The sequence below is a fragment of a genome, unplaced genomic scaffold, assembly GCF_019419815.1.
Source record: "Pyrus x bretschneideri cultivar Hongxiangsu unplaced genomic scaffold, Pyrus_bretschneideri_v1 Contig26, whole genome shotgun sequence".
Lineage (NCBI taxonomy): Eukaryota > Viridiplantae > Streptophyta > Magnoliopsida > Rosales > Rosaceae > Pyrus > Pyrus x bretschneideri.
The window spans coordinates 3,106,630-3,124,295 of record NW_025999568.1 but is presented as its reverse complement, the minus strand read 5'-3'; the positions used below and the strand labels follow the sequence as shown (position 1 = coordinate 3,124,295).

General features: G+C 36.3%; 3 protein-coding genes and 1 non-coding gene across 4 annotated transcripts; 2 read left to right on the top strand and 2 right to left on the bottom strand.

The window, feature by feature from the left end:
- The first annotated feature begins 5,081 nt into the window (after positions 1-5,081).
- Positions 5,082-9,534, top strand: LOC103944856 (homeobox-leucine zipper protein GLABRA 2). Its single transcript, XM_009355330.3, has 11 exons — positions 5,082-5,272; positions 5,409-5,701; positions 6,342-6,459; positions 6,563-6,757; positions 6,863-7,237; positions 7,340-7,441; positions 7,564-7,773; positions 8,067-8,241; positions 8,342-8,613; positions 8,707-8,793; positions 8,890-9,534. The coding sequence occupies exons 1-11, from the start codon at positions 5,192-5,194 to the stop codon at positions 9,268-9,270; spliced, it is 2,289 nt and encodes a 762-aa protein (XP_009353605.2). The 5' UTR covers positions 5,082-5,191; the 3' UTR covers positions 9,271-9,534.
- Positions 9,535-10,697: 1,163 nt separating this feature from the next.
- LOC103944857 (30S ribosomal protein S17, chloroplastic-like) lies at positions 10,698-11,329 on the bottom strand. The gene has a single exon (XM_009355331.3). It carries the CDS (start codon positions 11,275-11,277, stop codon positions 10,816-10,818), a length of 462 nt encoding a protein of 153 aa, XP_009353606.2. The 5' UTR covers positions 11,278-11,329; the 3' UTR covers positions 10,698-10,815.
- A 4,804-nt stretch (positions 11,330-16,133) lies between these two features.
- Positions 16,134-17,646, top strand: LOC103944859 (photosystem I reaction center subunit VI-2, chloroplastic). Its single transcript, XM_009355334.3, has 3 exons — positions 16,134-16,364; positions 16,475-16,601; positions 17,345-17,646. Exons 1-3 carry the CDS (start codon positions 16,237-16,239, stop codon positions 17,522-17,524), a joined length of 435 nt encoding a protein of 144 aa, XP_009353609.1. The 5' UTR covers positions 16,134-16,236; the 3' UTR covers positions 17,525-17,646.
- TRNAT-AGU lies at positions 16,845-16,918 on the bottom strand. Its single transcript has one exon. It is a non-coding gene; the product is annotated as a tRNA-Thr (tRNA).
- Positions 17,647-17,666: the final 20 nt, after the last annotated feature.

The following is a 17,666-nucleotide window of genomic DNA, read 5'->3' as shown; positions in this document are numbered from 1 at the left end:
TAAATAAGATGGATCATCTTTATAATATTGAGAATCTTGTAGAACAAATATTCAACTGAGTTAAATTTGAAGAAATAGTATTATTAATGGACATGTCATCCCACTCATTCAAGTTAAACTTTTTTAAAGTGTTGTTGCCGGTTGTGAGTTACGTTAGTTGTCTAAAGGTAACGTCGATCCTTGACATGATTGCATTCAACTGTAACTCATTCTGATTCTTGTGATTTAATGTAGTTTAGAATATTAATTTGTAAAAGTAAAGCTTCTTAATTTTATACTATAACGAGCTCTTTGGAGTCTAAAAATTTTTTGGAGTCCAAATTTTTTTACAGAACATTGAATTGCAAATTTTCTTGTTTTTGGCACATAATCTACATTCTATTGTTAATCTTATTCTACTGCGTTGTTCTTGAGCTAAGCTTCATAACGATATTTTTTTTTCAAAGATTTAAAGGAAAGAGAGGTTTAACATTTTTATTTTATTTTTAACAAACGATATTATAGGGAGTGGGGTAGACCTCACAATCTACTAGCAATAATGTGGTTCAAATTCGCATTTGGTGTAAATTGAACTTAAGACATCTCACTTATAAGTAAAGAGGAATATCACTAGACTATAGTACTAAGTGACAAGTGAGATTTAACATTTAAAGACTCAAGATGAGAAAATCTTGTGTACGGCAAATAGAACATAAGAAAAAAGAATACAGGGAACCTTTGTTTAAACCATTTATGAAAATTCTGAATAATTTTATTTTTAACCAATTTAAGGTGTGTATATATAGGAATTACAAGAGTTAATTTACAAGTATTTCACTGATGCGGGATAAGGAAACTATTTACAACTTAACTAATATATGTACAATTCAAAGCACTCTCTCTCAAGATGGAACATAGATGTCACTCATGCCCAACATGTCGAGCAAGTTGGAAAACGCACTACTAGATATAGCTCTAGTAACCACATTAGTAAGTTGACCTTCAATAACCACAAATTTGAAGGAAATGATTCCAACGTCCAATTTTTCCTTGATAAAGTGTTGACCAATCTTAACATCCATATAATGCGATCATGCATATTGCACTGGATTATGAGAAATCTAAATAGCTACCGTATTATCACAATGTAGATTCATAGCTTCCTTAGGTCTAACCCCAAGGTCTCCCAATAATTTCTTCAACCACAACAACTCATAAACACCATAAAACATACCACTAAACTCAGCTTTTGCAATCAACCTTGTTATCGCTTTCTGTTTCTTTACTTTTACTACAAAAACAAAGTATCTAAATGTGGACTAGCGGTCTATGATGGTGAACAGAGCCCTTGAGATGGACATGATACCCGATGAAGCAGCAATTGTCGAGATAGCCATTGGCTCAGACTCAGACTCTGATGAGGAAATAGAGTTTTCTGGCGAGCAAGTAGTAGCATACCGCCCAATGACGACTCTAACTTCGCTTCCTCCGATGAAGTCGAAATGCTAGAGGTATCTTTTCTAACTCCGACGACTCCCCTGAGGAAATGGAGGCTCCCAACAAAGATTGGGAAAATGACCCCAACAAAGATTGGGAAAATGATCAAGACAAGTAGTCTAAGGTACACAAAAGATACTTCGGTTTCTACCTATGGTCCTCTTCGAAACACAAATTGATGATGAAGATTTCTCACAATCATACGTTTTTCCTCTGCCTCAACTGGTGGTTTTAGGAGATAAGGATGGTGTTGTGGTCTTAACGGTTAGTTATGAACTTATGTCTCACTTTTTTCAACGTCTAGGTTCAAGGTAAGCCCGACCCCACCATAAATTGTGACGATCGATATTTTTATAAGGTTGGGGCAATTAGCTTAGCCCCACATATAGTCATGGTTGTGGAGGCCCCATCACAAATTGGCATGGCCTCACCGTAGATTGTGCCAGTCGATCTTCCATTTAAGCTCGCTGTGATCAGTCAATGGCAACATAAACCTTATAAGTAGGAGATAATTATACTTGTAGCCTTTCTGATTAGTAGCATACCAATAAACACACATTGAGAGCATATAGATTAAGTTTACTTTGTTGATGAGAGTACACATGCACATATGCCATACAACAAGATAACTTCTGAGGAAGTATTTTAACACATAAACAAGAGAGGCATGTGTTTTTTTAGCAGAACATCAAGTGGCGTCTGAAAATCCAGGACTCGACTTGGAAAACAATTGAATAAATACACATCAACCATAATTGTAATACCAAAAAAATGATCGAGAACAAACTTATCCAACATTAAGGAGCAAACAACCTCCATTATATGATGATCCTTTCATTTAGACACACTATTTTGTTGAAGTGTAAAGGGAATTGTCGTCTGATGAGTAATACCTTGATCACAAAAGAAGCAATCCAAGGTGTTATTTACATATTCACCTCTATTGTCAAACCTAAAGACCTTCATTTGATTCTGAAATTGAGTAGACACCATTGCACAAAATATTGAAGAATATAGAAGACAACCTCTTATTTTTCATCAAAAGCACCTAAGTTAATTGAGTACAATCGTCAATCAAAGTGACATCCCAGAGGAATCCATTAGAAGTAACCTTAGTAGGACCTTGTAAGTTGTGAGTGTCAAAGAACATGTGCTCACTGTATCTTGACATACAAGTAACTTGGTCAATCCTGGTTAATAGTTGAGAAAATTATGGAGCCTTATTTAGTTAGGTTTAGGAGTCCTTATTTAGTGCAATTAGTCTTGAAAACTTTAATTAGTTGACATAGAATTCGTTACCGTTTAGGACTATTATGATACCCTAATTGATATGGAAAATCCCATGTAATCAGTTAATACGCTAAAGTATAGGAATAATTATCAGTATATTAGGAGGTCCCTGCACTCACAGTAATCATCCTTGTTTTGTGCTAAACCCTATTCACTAGCAAAAAGACTTACGACTGCTTGAGTGGAGAAGACTCTCCTGAAACCCTAGCATCATGTCTTCCTCTTCTACATATAAGTTTATTTCATTTTCATGTTGATATGGTTATCGCATTCGTGATCCTAATGTCTTGTTGTTGTGATTTTAGAATATGTCTTACAGAGCCCACACATCATAATGTACCAAATCAAATGGCAAAGCAACTTTAGAATCACTTATTGGGAAGGTAGAAATATGACTTGGCTAAGACACAAGTTTCACACTTGGACTTGGAATCATGACAATTAAGAAACAAGGAAGGAAATAGGTGATGAATGATGGATGTCCCAAATGACAATGCCATAACCAAATTGATCTTTCTCAGCCACTTTGCCACTTAAAACTTTATGATTACTTGGTTCTAAGACCGTCGCATCCCCTAGATCAAGATGCAAAACCCCACAATTATTTTACTACGACCAATAAACTCTTGAGCTTTAAGGTCTTGAAAATAATAATATGTGAGGGTAGAAGTGAGCAGAACAACGTAATGTATCAAGTAGTTTTCCTACCAATAGTAGATTGCACTTAATATTAGGGATAAGTAGAGCAATGATAAACTCGGAGTAAGAGATAGCACCTTCAACCTTCATAGGAAATTGTGCCCGATTACCACTAGTAATAAATAGATTACGAACATAATCATTTAATTCATCAAACACTTTATAGTCACCAGTAGCATGATTAGTGGCCCCAATATTAATTATCCACTTCTTTGTTTCAGCGAGATGCATAACCACACTATTATTAAATTGGTCCATTAAGCAAAAAAGAGAAATTGACATGGAGAGGAATTGCAGGAATTTTTTTTACCAAAAACACTATTCACGATACCGTAGCAGAATCGCGTTCATGACACTGCATGTAGCACACTACCAGCAATTGTTTCTTTTAAAAAAATCTAAACAGAAGTTTGGTACGAACACAACAGATCACAGATCAAGACAAAGGTATCATGAGCTGGTAAGATGAACACAAGCAAAACCCTAATTCAAAAAATTAGGGCATGACAACACAAAACTTTTTAGACAACCGCGGGCACAACACAAAGGAAAAACTGAGAACGAGATTAGGGCAAAAAGATCATCAAAAGAGAACTGCTATGATGCCAAATTAAGCTGTATTTAAGAAATTTCTGAATAATTATATTATTCTCCAATTGGAGGTGTGTGTGTGTGTGTGTATATATTTGAATTATATGAGTTACTTCACAAGCTTTTCACTGATATGGACAAAGAACTATTTACAACTTAACTAATATATACAACTCGCAACACTCTTTTTGTGTGAATGTGATTAAACCACCTTACTTGTGAGACAGACGGACGCTAAAATTTATTGTAAAAGAGAAGAAGTGAGAGTAACAAACTCCACATAGCATCTATCACTTCCATACCTCCTCTTTTGGGTATTATTATGCTTAAAATGACAAATGATGAGTAGTTATTCAAGGAAAAAGATTTGAGCATAGACACCCAAGAAGAGGAGAAATATGAGTCCCAAAACCACAATCATTCAAAATATCGACATTACTCTTTTATCAATATTGTTTAGAGCTATTGCGGTCCAATCTAAAACACTTTCATGACTTCATTCGTAATTGCTTTGTTGTGCCATCGAAGAGGAGAGGTGGTGGTTGTTTTGTCATTTTTGAGTCATATATGGAGTGAAAATATAAACACATCCATCCATCTTTATATATATATGTGTGTGTGTGTGTGTGTAAACCCTAATCCGAAGTAACAAATCCCTTAATTTAATTAGTAGTGTATGAGCCAGCCGCCAAACGCTAGCCAATAAGCTAGCTAGCCATTAACCTCTAACATTTGAAATGAGGAGGAAACAGGAGATATCGTTGAGGCGTTAGATATATATTCAACTGCTTCAAGTCAAGTTAGCTGGCGTTTCTTCTCTCACATTCCATTTACAAAAGAATATCTAACGGTCAACCCCTACCAGCCCTCCTCTCTCTCTCTCTCTCTCTCTCTCTCTCTCTCTCTCTCTCTCTCTCTCTCATCAAATCAAACCCCTCCATTCCAACAGCAAAAAACTAGAAAAGAGCAACTCTTTCACTTCGTTTTGTTTTATATCCTTAAATCAACTACACCTGCCCACCTCTCTCTCACTCTGTGTGCGCAGAGCTAGCTAGGTAGAGCCACCATTGCCATCCCATAAAACAATCCCATTGGTTACTGTCTCCTAATACTGAGAACATGCACTACGCTTGCCATGGGCGTCGACATGTCTAACAATCCACCAACTTCTCGCACCAAGGACTTCTTTGCTTCCCCAGCCCTCTCCCTCTCCCTCGTATGTACTTCTTCACAAACCCTCATCCATTTCATTTCAACTAATTAACCCTTTTAATCTTAGCTTTCAATAGTAAGAAAGTTTTTGTTTTGGGTTGCATGCGCTTAATAATGTTTTTTGTATTTGGGTTTTGAAGGCTGGGATTTTTCGTGATGCTGGGGAGGCGGCCGCGGCAAGCAGGGAGGTGGAGGAAGGAGAAGAGGGCAGCGGTGGAGGCGGAAGCACAGCTGTAGGCAGTGTTCGCCGGAGAGAAGACACAGCGGAGGTTAGCAGCGAGAACTCCGAGCCAGCAAGGTCGAGATCAGAAGATGAATTTGACGGAGAAGGAGAGCACGACGAAGATGATGCTGATGGAGACAACAAGAACAAGAAGAAGAAGAGGAAAAAGTACCATAGGCACACCACTGAGCAAATCCGAGAAATGGAAGCGTAATTACACGTTCCCTTATTTATTTATTTTTTAGTACAAGCGAAATTGGAAGACGGTTTAACGAGTATATATGTGTCATGACTAGGAACTCATATGACCTAGCTAGTCACAACTTCGTTGGAACACTTGAATTAATGGATCGTTTTTTGCAGAAGGAGAAAGATTTTCGCACACTTATTCTCTTCTTTCGCACTGTTTTGTTCGTTGATTCATTCAACTCCAAGGCAAAAAATTACCACTCTTCCTGTGCAAAATACCATGTTTTAAAGGAAATTGGATTAATTAGGATTTTGGAATTTGAACAATGCACATGGTTTTGTAATTGGTCGGTTTAATCTCTTTTAATTTGCTTGCAGCTTTTTTGAGAAAGAGAATGATTACTTTACAATGTACGATGTAAAGATTCAACGAGAGTTGGTGACATTTATTTGTTCATCACAAAAGGAAACATACAAATATTAATTGAAAAGTTAAATTGACAACCCTTTCGGCTCTTTCTTTTACATGCAATTTTAAAGTGCTGATTAGTTTCCTACTTGCAGTGATTTAATTATTAATCACAAATCAGCATCTGCTTATCAATGTGTTCGCTCTTTAACCAGAATGTGTTAATTAATTGGGAATGTTATTAATCTGCAGGTTGTTCAAAGAATCACCACATCCTGATGAGAAGCAAAGGCAGCAATTGAGCAAGCAATTAGGCCTTGCTCCAAGGCAGGTCAAGTTTTGGTTTCAGAATCGTCGAACCCAAATCAAGGTACTTAATTTAATTAATCTTCTGATAATTGTGATCGTTTCACACTAGCCGTCGGATTATTGGTAATCAAGGAATGGGATATTTGTTGGTCTATTTTACACAGGCTATACAAGAACGCCATGAAAATTCTCTGTTGAAAGGCGAAATGGAGAAACTCCGCGACGAGAATAAGGCAATGAGGGAGCAGATAAACAAATCTTGCTGCCCCAACTGTGGCACTGCAACCACTAGCCGGGATGCCACCCTCACAACCGAGGAGCAACAACTGCGAATCGAAAATGCCAGACTCAAATCCGAGGTTAGAAGTTGGAGCTATTTCTTCAACAACATGAAGACGAAAAAAAACGATCGATCAAATATTATTTGACACGTAGTTTGGACTAATTTCAATATATGCATGTAGGTCGAAAAACTCAGAGCAGCTCTTGTAAAATACCCTCCCGGGACATCCTCTCCTTCCTGCTCCGCTGGTCAAGACCAGGAGAATAGAAGCTCTTTGGATTTCTACACTGGAATATTCGGAATTGAGAAGCCGAGGATTATGGAGATAGTGAATCAAGCAATGGAGGAGCTTAAGAAGATGGCTACTGCAGGGGAACCACTCTGGGTTCGGAGTGTGGAGACTGGCCGTGAAATACTTAATTACGATGAGTACATCAAAGAGTTCAACATTGAAGTTCCTGGCAATGCGCGGCCAAAGAGATCCATTGAGGCCTCCAGAGAGACCGGGGTGGTGTTTGTGGATCTTCTGCGACTAGTTCACAGCTTCATGGATGTGGTACACACTAGCACCTTTCATGAAGCTGCAATATACAAGTCTTATTGCTTTGTACTTGCAGGAACTGTAAGCTAACGGTCTCTGGTATTACATTGTTTGCAGAATCAATGGAAGGAAATGTTTCCATGCATGATCTCAAAGGCGGCAACTGTTGATGTTATTAACAATGGTGAAGGAGACAATAGAAATGGTACAGTACAATTGGTAAGCTGAAAATTTTCCTTTTCAACGTCAATACGTAGATCAACCTGTATGCAGCATAAACCAGAATATTCTGCAGATGTCTGATTCCATTAAAGAAAACTCAAAGTTGAGTTTGGCTGCAGATGTTTGCAGAGCTGCAAATGCTTACGCCCTTGGTTCCCACTAGAGAAGTGTACTTCGTTAGATGTTGCAAGCAATTGAGTCCTGAACAATGGGCTATTGTTGATGTTTCGATTGACAAAGTCGAAGATAACATAGATGCGTCCTTGGTGAAATGCAGGAAGCGTCCCTCTGGCTGCATCATTGAGGACAAATCAAATGGCCACTGCAAGGTACGCAAACATGTTTCCAAATTTGATTGCACACTTAGTTACAACTTATGAATAGAAAGTTTTGGATATCAGAATTTAAACACCTAGACACCCCGAGTGAGAAAATTTTGGATATCAGAATTTTATATGAGCAGTGAGTACCTATATGAGTATTTCTTTTGACAATTGACTTTGGCCAGGGAATGGAAAACAACACAAAAATCAAAACAGAAACACAGAGGTGAAAGGGATAGAATCATGCATTGATTTGTAACGGTGCAAACCGGGTTATATGATCTAATGATGGTCTGCAGGTGATCTGGGTGGAGCACCTAGAATGCCAGAAGAGCACAATTCAGACCATGTACCACACCATTGTCAACAGCAGTCTAGCATTTGGAGCAAGACATTGGGTAGCAACGCTGCAACTGCAATGCGAACGACTTGTTTTCTACATGGCAACCAATGTTCCCATGAAGGATTCAACTGGTATGTCCAAGTTAAACAGACTTAAAAATGCATCTAGTACAATAACTAAATGAGGGTAATAATCGAAATTAAATGCTTGCAATTAATTACTGAATATTAGGTGTGGCCACCCTTGCTGGGAGAAAAAGCATTCTAAAATTGGCACAAAGAATGACAACGAGCTTTTGTCGTGCAATCGGAGCATCAAGCTACCATACCTGGACTAAGATCTCAAGCAAAACAGGGGACGACATAAGGATTGCCTCCAGAAAGAACTTGAACGACCCAGGAGAGCCTCTCGGTGTGATTTTGTGTGCTGTTTCTTCAGTATGGCTGCCAGTCTCTCCTCATGTGCTCTTCGATTTCTTAAGAGACGAGACTCGCAGGAATGAGGTTAGTAAATGTGAAACAACTCTACTAATCTATAATTAATCATGTTATAGCACTACAATTGTTAATTAAATTTTCTTGTTCCCTAATTGCTAGTGGGACATTATGTTAAATGGAGGACCAGCTCAAACAATTGCAAACCTATCCAAGGGACAAGATCGTGGCAATGCTGTTACAATCCAGGTGGGTTCTCTTTCTTGATACACAAGTTGACCCCTTATTGTTAATCCGAAATCTTTATAATTTCTGCTAATAATATTTTGCATTCCAAATGTTCAGAGCATGAAATCAAAAGAGAAAAGCATGTGGATACTACAAGATACCTGCATAAACTCTTACGAGTCGATGGTGGTCTACGCTCCAGTGGATATCACTGGAATGCAGTCTGTGATGACAGGATGCGCCGCGAGCAACATCGCCATATTGCCTTCAGGGTTCTCGATTCTTCCTGACGGGCTGGAGTCGAGGCCGATGGTCATCACATCCAGGCAAGAAGACAGGAGCAGTGAAGGAGGAACTCTGCTGACAGCAGCATTTCAAGTCTTGACAAATTCCTCCCCCACAGCCAAGCTAACAATGGAGTCTGTGGAGTCTGCCAACACACTAATATCATGTACTTTGAGAAATATTAAAACAACCTTGCAGTGTGAGGATGGCTGATCGGAGTAATTTTATTAATTAGCTTTAGACATAAGTTAAATTAAAAAATTTAGGGTTTTCATATAATTTTATTTCTTTCTTTCTTTCTTTTTTTTTTTTTTTTTAATTTACCAGTGGATTTAGAAATGAGTCATTTGTGAGTTTGTCTATTCGTTTTGGTTGGAATGGAGGACTTGGGACTGAAGGCAAGATTTGATTTATAGTCTTTCAGTTTCCTTGGAAATAACTATTTATCAATGCAAAATTTGGCAAATTTAGTTACTATTTGCATTCTTGCAATCTGAAATGACTCGGTTTCTTATTATTTAAGCGCTATTTACTCTAGCCTAAGCTACAGAGAGGCGGATTCAAACTTGAGTTCAAATGGGAAGGGGGGCATTGCCCTGGCCAACTTAGATACGCTCAGATCTGCAGAGTGAAACCAAACTGGTTCGTCTAAATTTAAATAGAAGGCCTTTTTCGCCTCAAGAAAAACACCAACACTGCTGGCACAGAATGATTACAGACAATATACGTTGAAGAACTGGAGACACCTTTCTTACTGCTATCAATTTAGCACAAATTTTCTTTCCATCTATAGACTTGCAGCAATATACATTGAAGAACTGCAATTTTGATAAATTCCAAATTAGGTTCCCAAATGCCATGATTGGTATTCCCTTGACAAACAAATCTGCACTTGTCCAGCTTAACAAAAACAAAACCCGTATTCGGTTCTGTAGAATGAACATTATCCTTGGTTTTTATGATTATCTTATCTTTAGCAGTAGTAGCGACTGGAAGAGTAACTAATTCAAAACTCAAATGTAACAGAAGCAGAACAACTCCGGGCAAAGGCACCTGCTCACATAAGCCGTCCAATTTGACAATAACACAGCTCGGGCTTGCAAATAGAAACACAAGCACCAAGAAGAATTAGGCGGAACACTAACTGAAATCCTACATTGCACAGACTTGCAACAAACCGGCAAAATTATCAAAGTCACCTCAAGGTAACCAAAAGTGCACTCCTATCCTATGGCTTGGCTTTATTTATCAAAACCCAAATTCCTAAAGCCAGAAAGTATCAAACTTTACAACTTCCCCCAAAAGCATATATGCCTAAAAGGTACCAATTTTTCACATTCATCAGCAAGCACGAAATATTCTTTCATATTTTCCAGTGAATTTCAAACCCAGAAATCTTCACATTTAGGCCTTCTTTTATTTACATTCATCCCACTTGTTACTCTACTCTTGTATCTGTTAATCCAAATTCATTCAAGAAGCACTCGTCGAATCCTCGATAAAATTTGGCAATTCAAACAAATTCCACACAATGCAGTACGCACGACAATCCCCAACACCAACATTTTAAAAATGCAGTGAAAATTAAGTGCTGCTTAAGGCATCTCATCAAAAACCCATTGAGATTGAGATTACACTAATTTCAACCAAAGGAAGCTCAAGATTTCATTAATTTTCACCAAATTACACTAAATTCGAAACATTCTCATTAGCCCAACTCACAAAATGCACAATCAAAACAGCAACATAGACCCCACTCTAAACCTGCAGAGACTCCAAAGGAATCCCGAGCTCATTCGGCACGTCGCCTTCACCGGACTTGCCTTTTGAATTCTTGGCAGGGACCGGCACAGCAAGAAAAGTCTTGGTCTTGCTAATGGGTCTGCATTTTTCAAGCTGGACAACGTCCCCAACCTGGAACTGGTTATCCGGGTCGTGGGCCTGGTACTTCTTCTTCTTCCTGACCCGCCTCTTGTACTTGGGGTGCGGAGCGAGGCGGGTGACTTCGACGGCGACGGTCTTGTCGCTGGTGGCGCAGACGACGCGGCCTTGGAGGTACTTCAAGGCTCTGATGGGCGGGAGGAAAGTAAGGCGTTGTGGGGTCGGGAAGGCGAGGGAGGAAGTGGGTTTGGAGAGGGGGGAGAAGGGGGTGGAGGAGCCATGGAGGAAGGGGGTGGAGAGCTTGGGAGAGGGGTGGAGGAGTGAAGCTGTGAGTGACATCTTTGCTTTGGTTTGACGTTTGAGTTCGGAGTTTTGGGTATAAACGTGTGGAGGATAAGGGAGATTGGATGAGGTGTCTCTCTACGATATCTTTTGAATTGGGATTTTAGGAATTTTACTCCTCTATGTTGAAATTTTTCTTTGGAAAAACCGAAAATGGTGTTTGGAGTTGGATATAGAGCTCGTTTGGATATGTTTTTAAAATAACTGAAAACGTTTGTAGTGAAAATATTTTTGGAACCAATTCTTAGTAAAATGCAAGTAAATTCTGAAAAAGCATTTAAAGTGCTTCCTGAAAGAAGTACATAAATGATATTTCTTGCATAAAGCACTTGAAGTGCTTTTGAAATCCAAAAATATTTTCTCTAAAAGCGTTTTTAGTCATTTTAAAAGCACATTCAAACGAGTCCATAATTATCATGACACCATGTTTATATTTTAGATCAACAAATTATTGATCAACTAAGAGTGTGTATTTAATTGGAATTTTAAATAATTTTAATGAGTTATAAAATTATGAAATTTGATGGAATTTTAATGCAAATTTCATAAATCTTATGTGAATTTTGAGTTATTCTCTTAACTTCTCATGCAGAATTTTAATAGACTTATTCGTAAGCATGGACCATATTCCAGCTATTATCGATCAACCTAGATCGGGACAACACTTGATTTTCCGTGTTATTGTTATTGGACTGTACGTTGGCTTTCTAGTTGGTGGACTTTGGATTTTCTTATTACTAGCCTTCATGCACAGGTTGAAGCGCGTGCAGAAGGTTTTTTTTTTAATCATGATATGATACGTGCAATTTACACATTTTAAATGTATTTATATGTATAAATTGATAAAAAGGAAAATCAAATATTTGAAGTAAATGAATGCTAGAAGAAACTCATCATAAACCAATTAAAGCAGCTGAATTCATATAATCGGTCTCTATAAAATTTATATTAAGAATAAAGAAAATAATATTTAATAAACAACTTATTGAATCACATTATTGCTAGCTCATTGTGAGGCTAAGCCCAACCCCTCCCTCTTAATATAGATAATATCGTTTGTTAAAAAAAAATCATTTGACAACTAATTTAATCACATTATTATCTGCGTGCGAAAGACTTTTTTTATAACTGACATTACACGCCTCTTAAGATGTTTTGAACGTGTTTAAAAATAGAGAAAATAATATTGAATGAACAACTGGTTGAATCACATTAATGCTATACTATTGTAAGGTACTAATTAAAAAAAAAAAGTACAAAAAAATTAATTATTTAAAAAACATTGTTAAAATGACAAAAATACCACTGCCTTATTTGATGCATTATTTTGGGTTGCCTTTGAAGTTTTTTGTTTGAGGGGCATTTTTGTCCAAATATTGTTGTTGAAGCTTGTGACACTAAAAATACCATTCACCTTTAGTGTTGGTTTTTTATATAGATAGTTATTGAAATTGAATTGTAAATTCACCTTTCGGTACTAATTCTCGATTATACATTTTTTCTTGGGAATTGTTATTGATACTCCAAATTTCTCATTCTACACTCCAAACTTTCTATATTTGGAAATAAAAATATATTTGTGAGGAGTATAGAATGAGATTGTTAGAATGCCAATAATACTTCCATTTTTCTTACTTTAAAGCCCCAACTAATAATTATTTTTTAAATAAATGATGTCGATATGGACTTTATATGTTGATCTTGTGAATTGTTAATTGTGCTCCAAAAAATCATTAAAGCACTTCTCTCTCTCTCTTCCTATGACTTTTATGGATGACAATAACAGCTTCCTTATACTACCCGAATAATAATTACCAATTCTAGTGAAATTATAAGTATGTTTGAAAACCATATAGTTTTCAATTTTTAGTTTTCATTTTTGTGTTAGAGATACGTGAGAAACACATGAGAAACAAGTTATATAGAAGAGTTGAGGAACTATGGTAGCACATATGTAGAAGAAATGCATATGGAAGGGTCCACAAAATAAAAGGTAAAAGCCAAAAACCAAAAACTATTATAAGTTGTTTTAACTTTCAGGATTAAATTTATTTATTTATTTTTTTTTTTTTGTGTTTCTACTCGTTCCTCTCAATGTAACCTCATTCTTTTGCCTACATTTTCTCATATCTCAAGCACAAAAAACTAAAATCTGTAAATTAAAAACAACATAATATGAAACGTCCTCAAATTGTCATTAGAGGAATACTAGGGAGACTAAATTTGTAGACAAAGTTTTGAAAATTAAAGAACATGAAAGTTGATGATTGGTTTATTACTTACATATTGATAAACGTGCTTATTCTTATTGGTGACACATTATTTAGTTTGTAAATTTAATCTCTAAATTTAGTCTTTCTAGCATTACCATTCTCATTTTCCGTAAGACCTTAGCAACTTCTCTATTGATTTAGTTTTTTATTAGGAAATTAATCTTGGGCTTTTAAATTCTTCACTCTATTGATTTAAGCATCCTCGGAACCTGTGAAAAGCTTATATTTATATATTGTATAATGCTAGAGAATAAATATTGTATAATGCTAGAAAATTAATTTTTTAAATCGAAATTGTAAACTAAATGATGTGTTATTAATATAAAATAAGCATATTAATTAATATTTAATAATTCAATAATCAGAATTCACATCATTTGGTTTACAAAATGGGTAATGCTAGGATGACTAAATTTGTAAACAACATTGGTAAATTAAATGATTTGTCACCAATAGGAATGCGCACATTTATCAACACTTAAGCAATAACCTAATGATCAACTTCAATGTCTTTTAGTTGACAAACTTTTGTCTATAAATTTAGTCTCTTTAGCATTACCCTTAGAAATTTGATCTATCTAGCATTATAGATTGTATTTCTATCCTAAATAAAGATAATTAAACCTATTTTTCTATAAATAATATTGATGTGGGAAACATTATTCTTTGTGAGATAATTGTCTGACATATTATGTCAGTCAAATTGTCAGCAAAAATTAATTTATTCATGTAGACTTTTGTTTGAAAATGTTGTTCGGCAATCTAACATATAACATGCTAGACCATTTGTGTAAGAAAATTGCTGCAAAAACATCAAATAAACTAGTTTCTAGTATATATAGAATACATGTTCTGATTCAATGACTATATATTATTAACTACCAAATTCGTGGTTAATTATATATTGGTTTGCAGTAGCTCATACTCTAGGAATAAACCATTGCCGGAACGTGATGGAAAGGTTTTGCCCAACAAGTGATCCTACATTGTCACCCTTCTACTCGTTGTTGCTACAAACTATTTGTTCCAATCATTCATTGTCATCTGGACTCTGGAGATAACGCAACTGCCACAATCTTTGACAACCGCTATTTCATGGCATCGAAAAGAAAAGAGGGCTGCTCAGGATTGACTCCGCGATTCCCAGAGACCCGAGGACGCTGCCTCATGTTGGTTAAGCATGGCAGAGATATAGGCCAGTTTTTTTTGTAAGTTCTCATCTGGCTTCTTGAAGCTCTCAAGCTACAAGCTGTTAGTTGGAGAAGATGGCGACATTAGGAAGGACTGAAGGTATAGAAATGGCTATTGGTATGTGACAGGGCTTCAAAGCAACACTTCTGACCTTTTAATAAGCTCTTTGAACCCCATTAATCAAATTACTATAAATATATCTCCCTTTAAAATAAATCATGTATCGGTAGAGTTGTAAATGAGATGAGTTGAGTTTTATTGAGCCAATTTATGCTAATAAATTGCCCTCTCTCATTAAATTTTTAAATATAATAAGAAATTCACAAAAAACAAAAAATAAAAAATAAAAAAACCCACTCCCTTACCTAACTTTATTTTTTAAAAATATACTAGCATTTGCCTACACATTTTGTGTGTATGAATAATTTTTTTTTACAAAATGAGAAGGAGAGAGTGAGAGAGAGAGAGAGAGAGAGAACATGGGGGAGTGTGAGGTTTTGTTTTTATTTTATTTTAAATATTAGAGATATTTTAACATCACCTGTAGGTGAGAATTCAATAAAAAACAGTAAAATTTAGACTTGTGAAATTACATTATTGCCTATCATTTTTTTTTTATGATAGAAGACAAAGTTGTCTTTTTACTCTCTTTTGGTTGACAAAAAAGATTTCATTAAGTAATAGAGCTTATTATTTTTTTCTATTTTTTGTTTTTTCACATAAAAAATCAAAAGAACGAATTGTCACATGCGTACGTGTGTGGGAAGAGACTAGTTAGTAATTAAGAGACATTCAATAATAAGGATGTCCTTCTTTGAAAGAAAGGAAAACATAGTTTTTAGTGTCAAAACCGTTTAGCTTTTAGGTTCGAAAAATATCAATATTGAGCCATTTCTATGAAACGAAAAGGAAAGGAAAGACATGCCACCAATTGGCCAAACAAGTAATTGTTGAGCCCTTCACTTATACAAATTTTTGTTTCAAATTTATCTAAAAATGAATTTTCGTTTCACATTTTAGATACTCGATATTTTGAATTTATAAATAACATTATACATACAATATATGAATGAGGAGCTAAAATATTCACGATTTGATATAATTTTTTTTTACATCCGTTGGATCATCATCAAACGGCTGTTACGATATAGCCTTGCAAATGATTTATCAAATTCTAACCACAATTATTATCATTCGCATCTCCTGTATAAAAGAACAAGTCACGGCTCTCAGCTCATAAAATATGCAGTAGATTTGTGAATATGATCCAACAAGGATAGGCTTATCCAGCTTCCAGTCCAGGTGGCAGCCTGTAAGTGAAGTTCAATATCCTCTATGCACAACCCATCTCGGCACGTGTCATGCTAAGATCCATGCAAAAGATTAAAAAACCAATCACGCTCCTTAACCCAACCGAGAAACAGAAGAACCAGGAGAACTAGTAAGTCCAGATACTCAAGGAGTAGCAGTAGACCAAAATTATTGTTAGGCCATGGCATCTTTGGCAACCCTAGCAGCTGTTCAACCTGCCGCCATTAACGGCCTCGGCGGAAGCTCCCTCACCGGAACAAAGCTTGTTGTGAAGCCCACTCGCCAGAGCATCAGAACCAAAAACATCAGGTACTACTACATGGATATTTGAAAATAGTAAATGCTTGTTGTTTCTTGTTCTTATATGCATTGTGATGGTGTGTTGATTGATATTACTGGTGTGGTCTGTGGTGGTTTAGGAGTGGTGCTGTGGTGGCCAAGTACGGAGACAAGAGCGTCTACTTTGACCTTGAGGATCTGGGCAACACCACCGGGAAGTGGGACTTGTATGGTTCGGATGCGCCTTCACCTTACAACCCTCTTCAGGTTTTGAGACTAACTTAAGAGTTTCTTTCAATGTGTTTATCGGTTAAAAACAAAAGTGAAAAAATGGAAAGCAAAACTAATAAAAAGAGTTTGAAAATTTTTAACGAAAATGACAAAATAAAGGGTAAAGTAAATAACACCAATATTGATTTTTTAGTATAAAAATGTGGTTTTTGGTTAAAATGAACAGTACCAGGAGTTTTTCTTTAAAGTTCCCCAAATGGAAAGAAAAAAAATGAAAAATGCTTTCATTGAGAGTTGAACTCAAGACCTCCCGCTTACTAAACGGGTGCTCTAACCAACTGAGCTATGAAAGCTTTTTGCTGACAAATTGTTGATTTATCTTTCACTAGTTTGTAGGGAAAAATTTGTCGATGTTCCTTGAACTAAAGATCTATTTTTCTTTTTTTTTAATCTGTTTAAGGAACCATCTTTCAAATTTTAAACGTGTCAATTTGGCTTCATCGTCAAGTTATCACATTAAATGTTCGCTTACTCTATTTGAATAGATGAAAATAGCCGTCAATTTAACAAATGTGAGAATGGCGGACAAATTGACATATTTTAAACGATTAAGTATTCGGTGCCAAATTAAAATTCAAACGCTTAATCGAAGTGAGGCACCCAGTTCATGGGACATTGCTAAAATTTTCCCTGCATTCTGTCATGATCAAGGGATATTTACTTCTTGACCTTTAAGCAAGCATTGTTTGAGTCAATTCAGTTGTTGAATCTGACTGCAGAGCAAGTTCTTTGAGACATTTGCTGCTCCATTCACCAAGAGAGGCTTACTCCTCAAGTTCTTGATATTGGGAGGAGCCTCCACCATTGCCTACCTTAGTGCCACTGCCTCCGATGACGTTCTACCAATCAAGAAGGGCCCACAACTTCCACCCAAGTTGGGGCCACGTGGCAAGATCTAATTCTTATATGGGATTTAATCCTCATTTTCTCATGCCTTTCCTCATGTATGTGTAATTGCTTCTCTCTTTTGTAATTGTAAAGTACGTTTAATGCAGAATTAAAACCCCTAAATTTGGCAATATGTTAAGGATATTTGGGAAC

What these genes read in the sequence shown, in the direction of transcription:
- LOC103944856 (XM_009355330.3), top strand. Translation starts at nt 5,192, where the DNA reads ATGGGCGTCGACATGTCTAACAATCCACCAACTTCTCGCACCAAGGAC. An exon ending in CAGCCCTCTCCCTCTCCCTC is followed by an intron (nt 5,273 to 5,408) that starts GTATGTACTTCT and finishes TGGGTTTTGAAG; the next exon opens with GCTGGGATTTTTCGTGATGC. An exon ending in GAAATGGTACAGTACAATTG is followed by an intron (nt 7,442 to 7,563) that starts GTAAGCTGAAAA and finishes GTTTGGCTGCAG; the next exon opens with ATGTTTGCAGAGCTGCAAAT.
- LOC103944857 (XM_009355331.3), bottom strand. Translation starts at nt 11,277, where the DNA reads ATGTCACTCACAGCTTCACTCCTCCACCCCTCTCCCAAGCTCTCCACC.
- LOC103944859 (XM_009355334.3), top strand. Translation starts at nt 16,237, where the DNA reads ATGGCATCTTTGGCAACCCTAGCAGCTGTTCAACCTGCCGCCATTAAC. An exon ending in ATCAGAACCAAAAACATCAG is followed by an intron (nt 16,365 to 16,474) that starts GTACTACTACAT and finishes GTGGTGGTTTAG; the next exon opens with GAGTGGTGCTGTGGTGGCCA. An exon ending in CACCTTACAACCCTCTTCAG is followed by an intron (nt 16,602 to 17,344) that starts GTTTTGAGACTA and finishes ATCTGACTGCAG; the next exon opens with AGCAAGTTCTTTGAGACATT.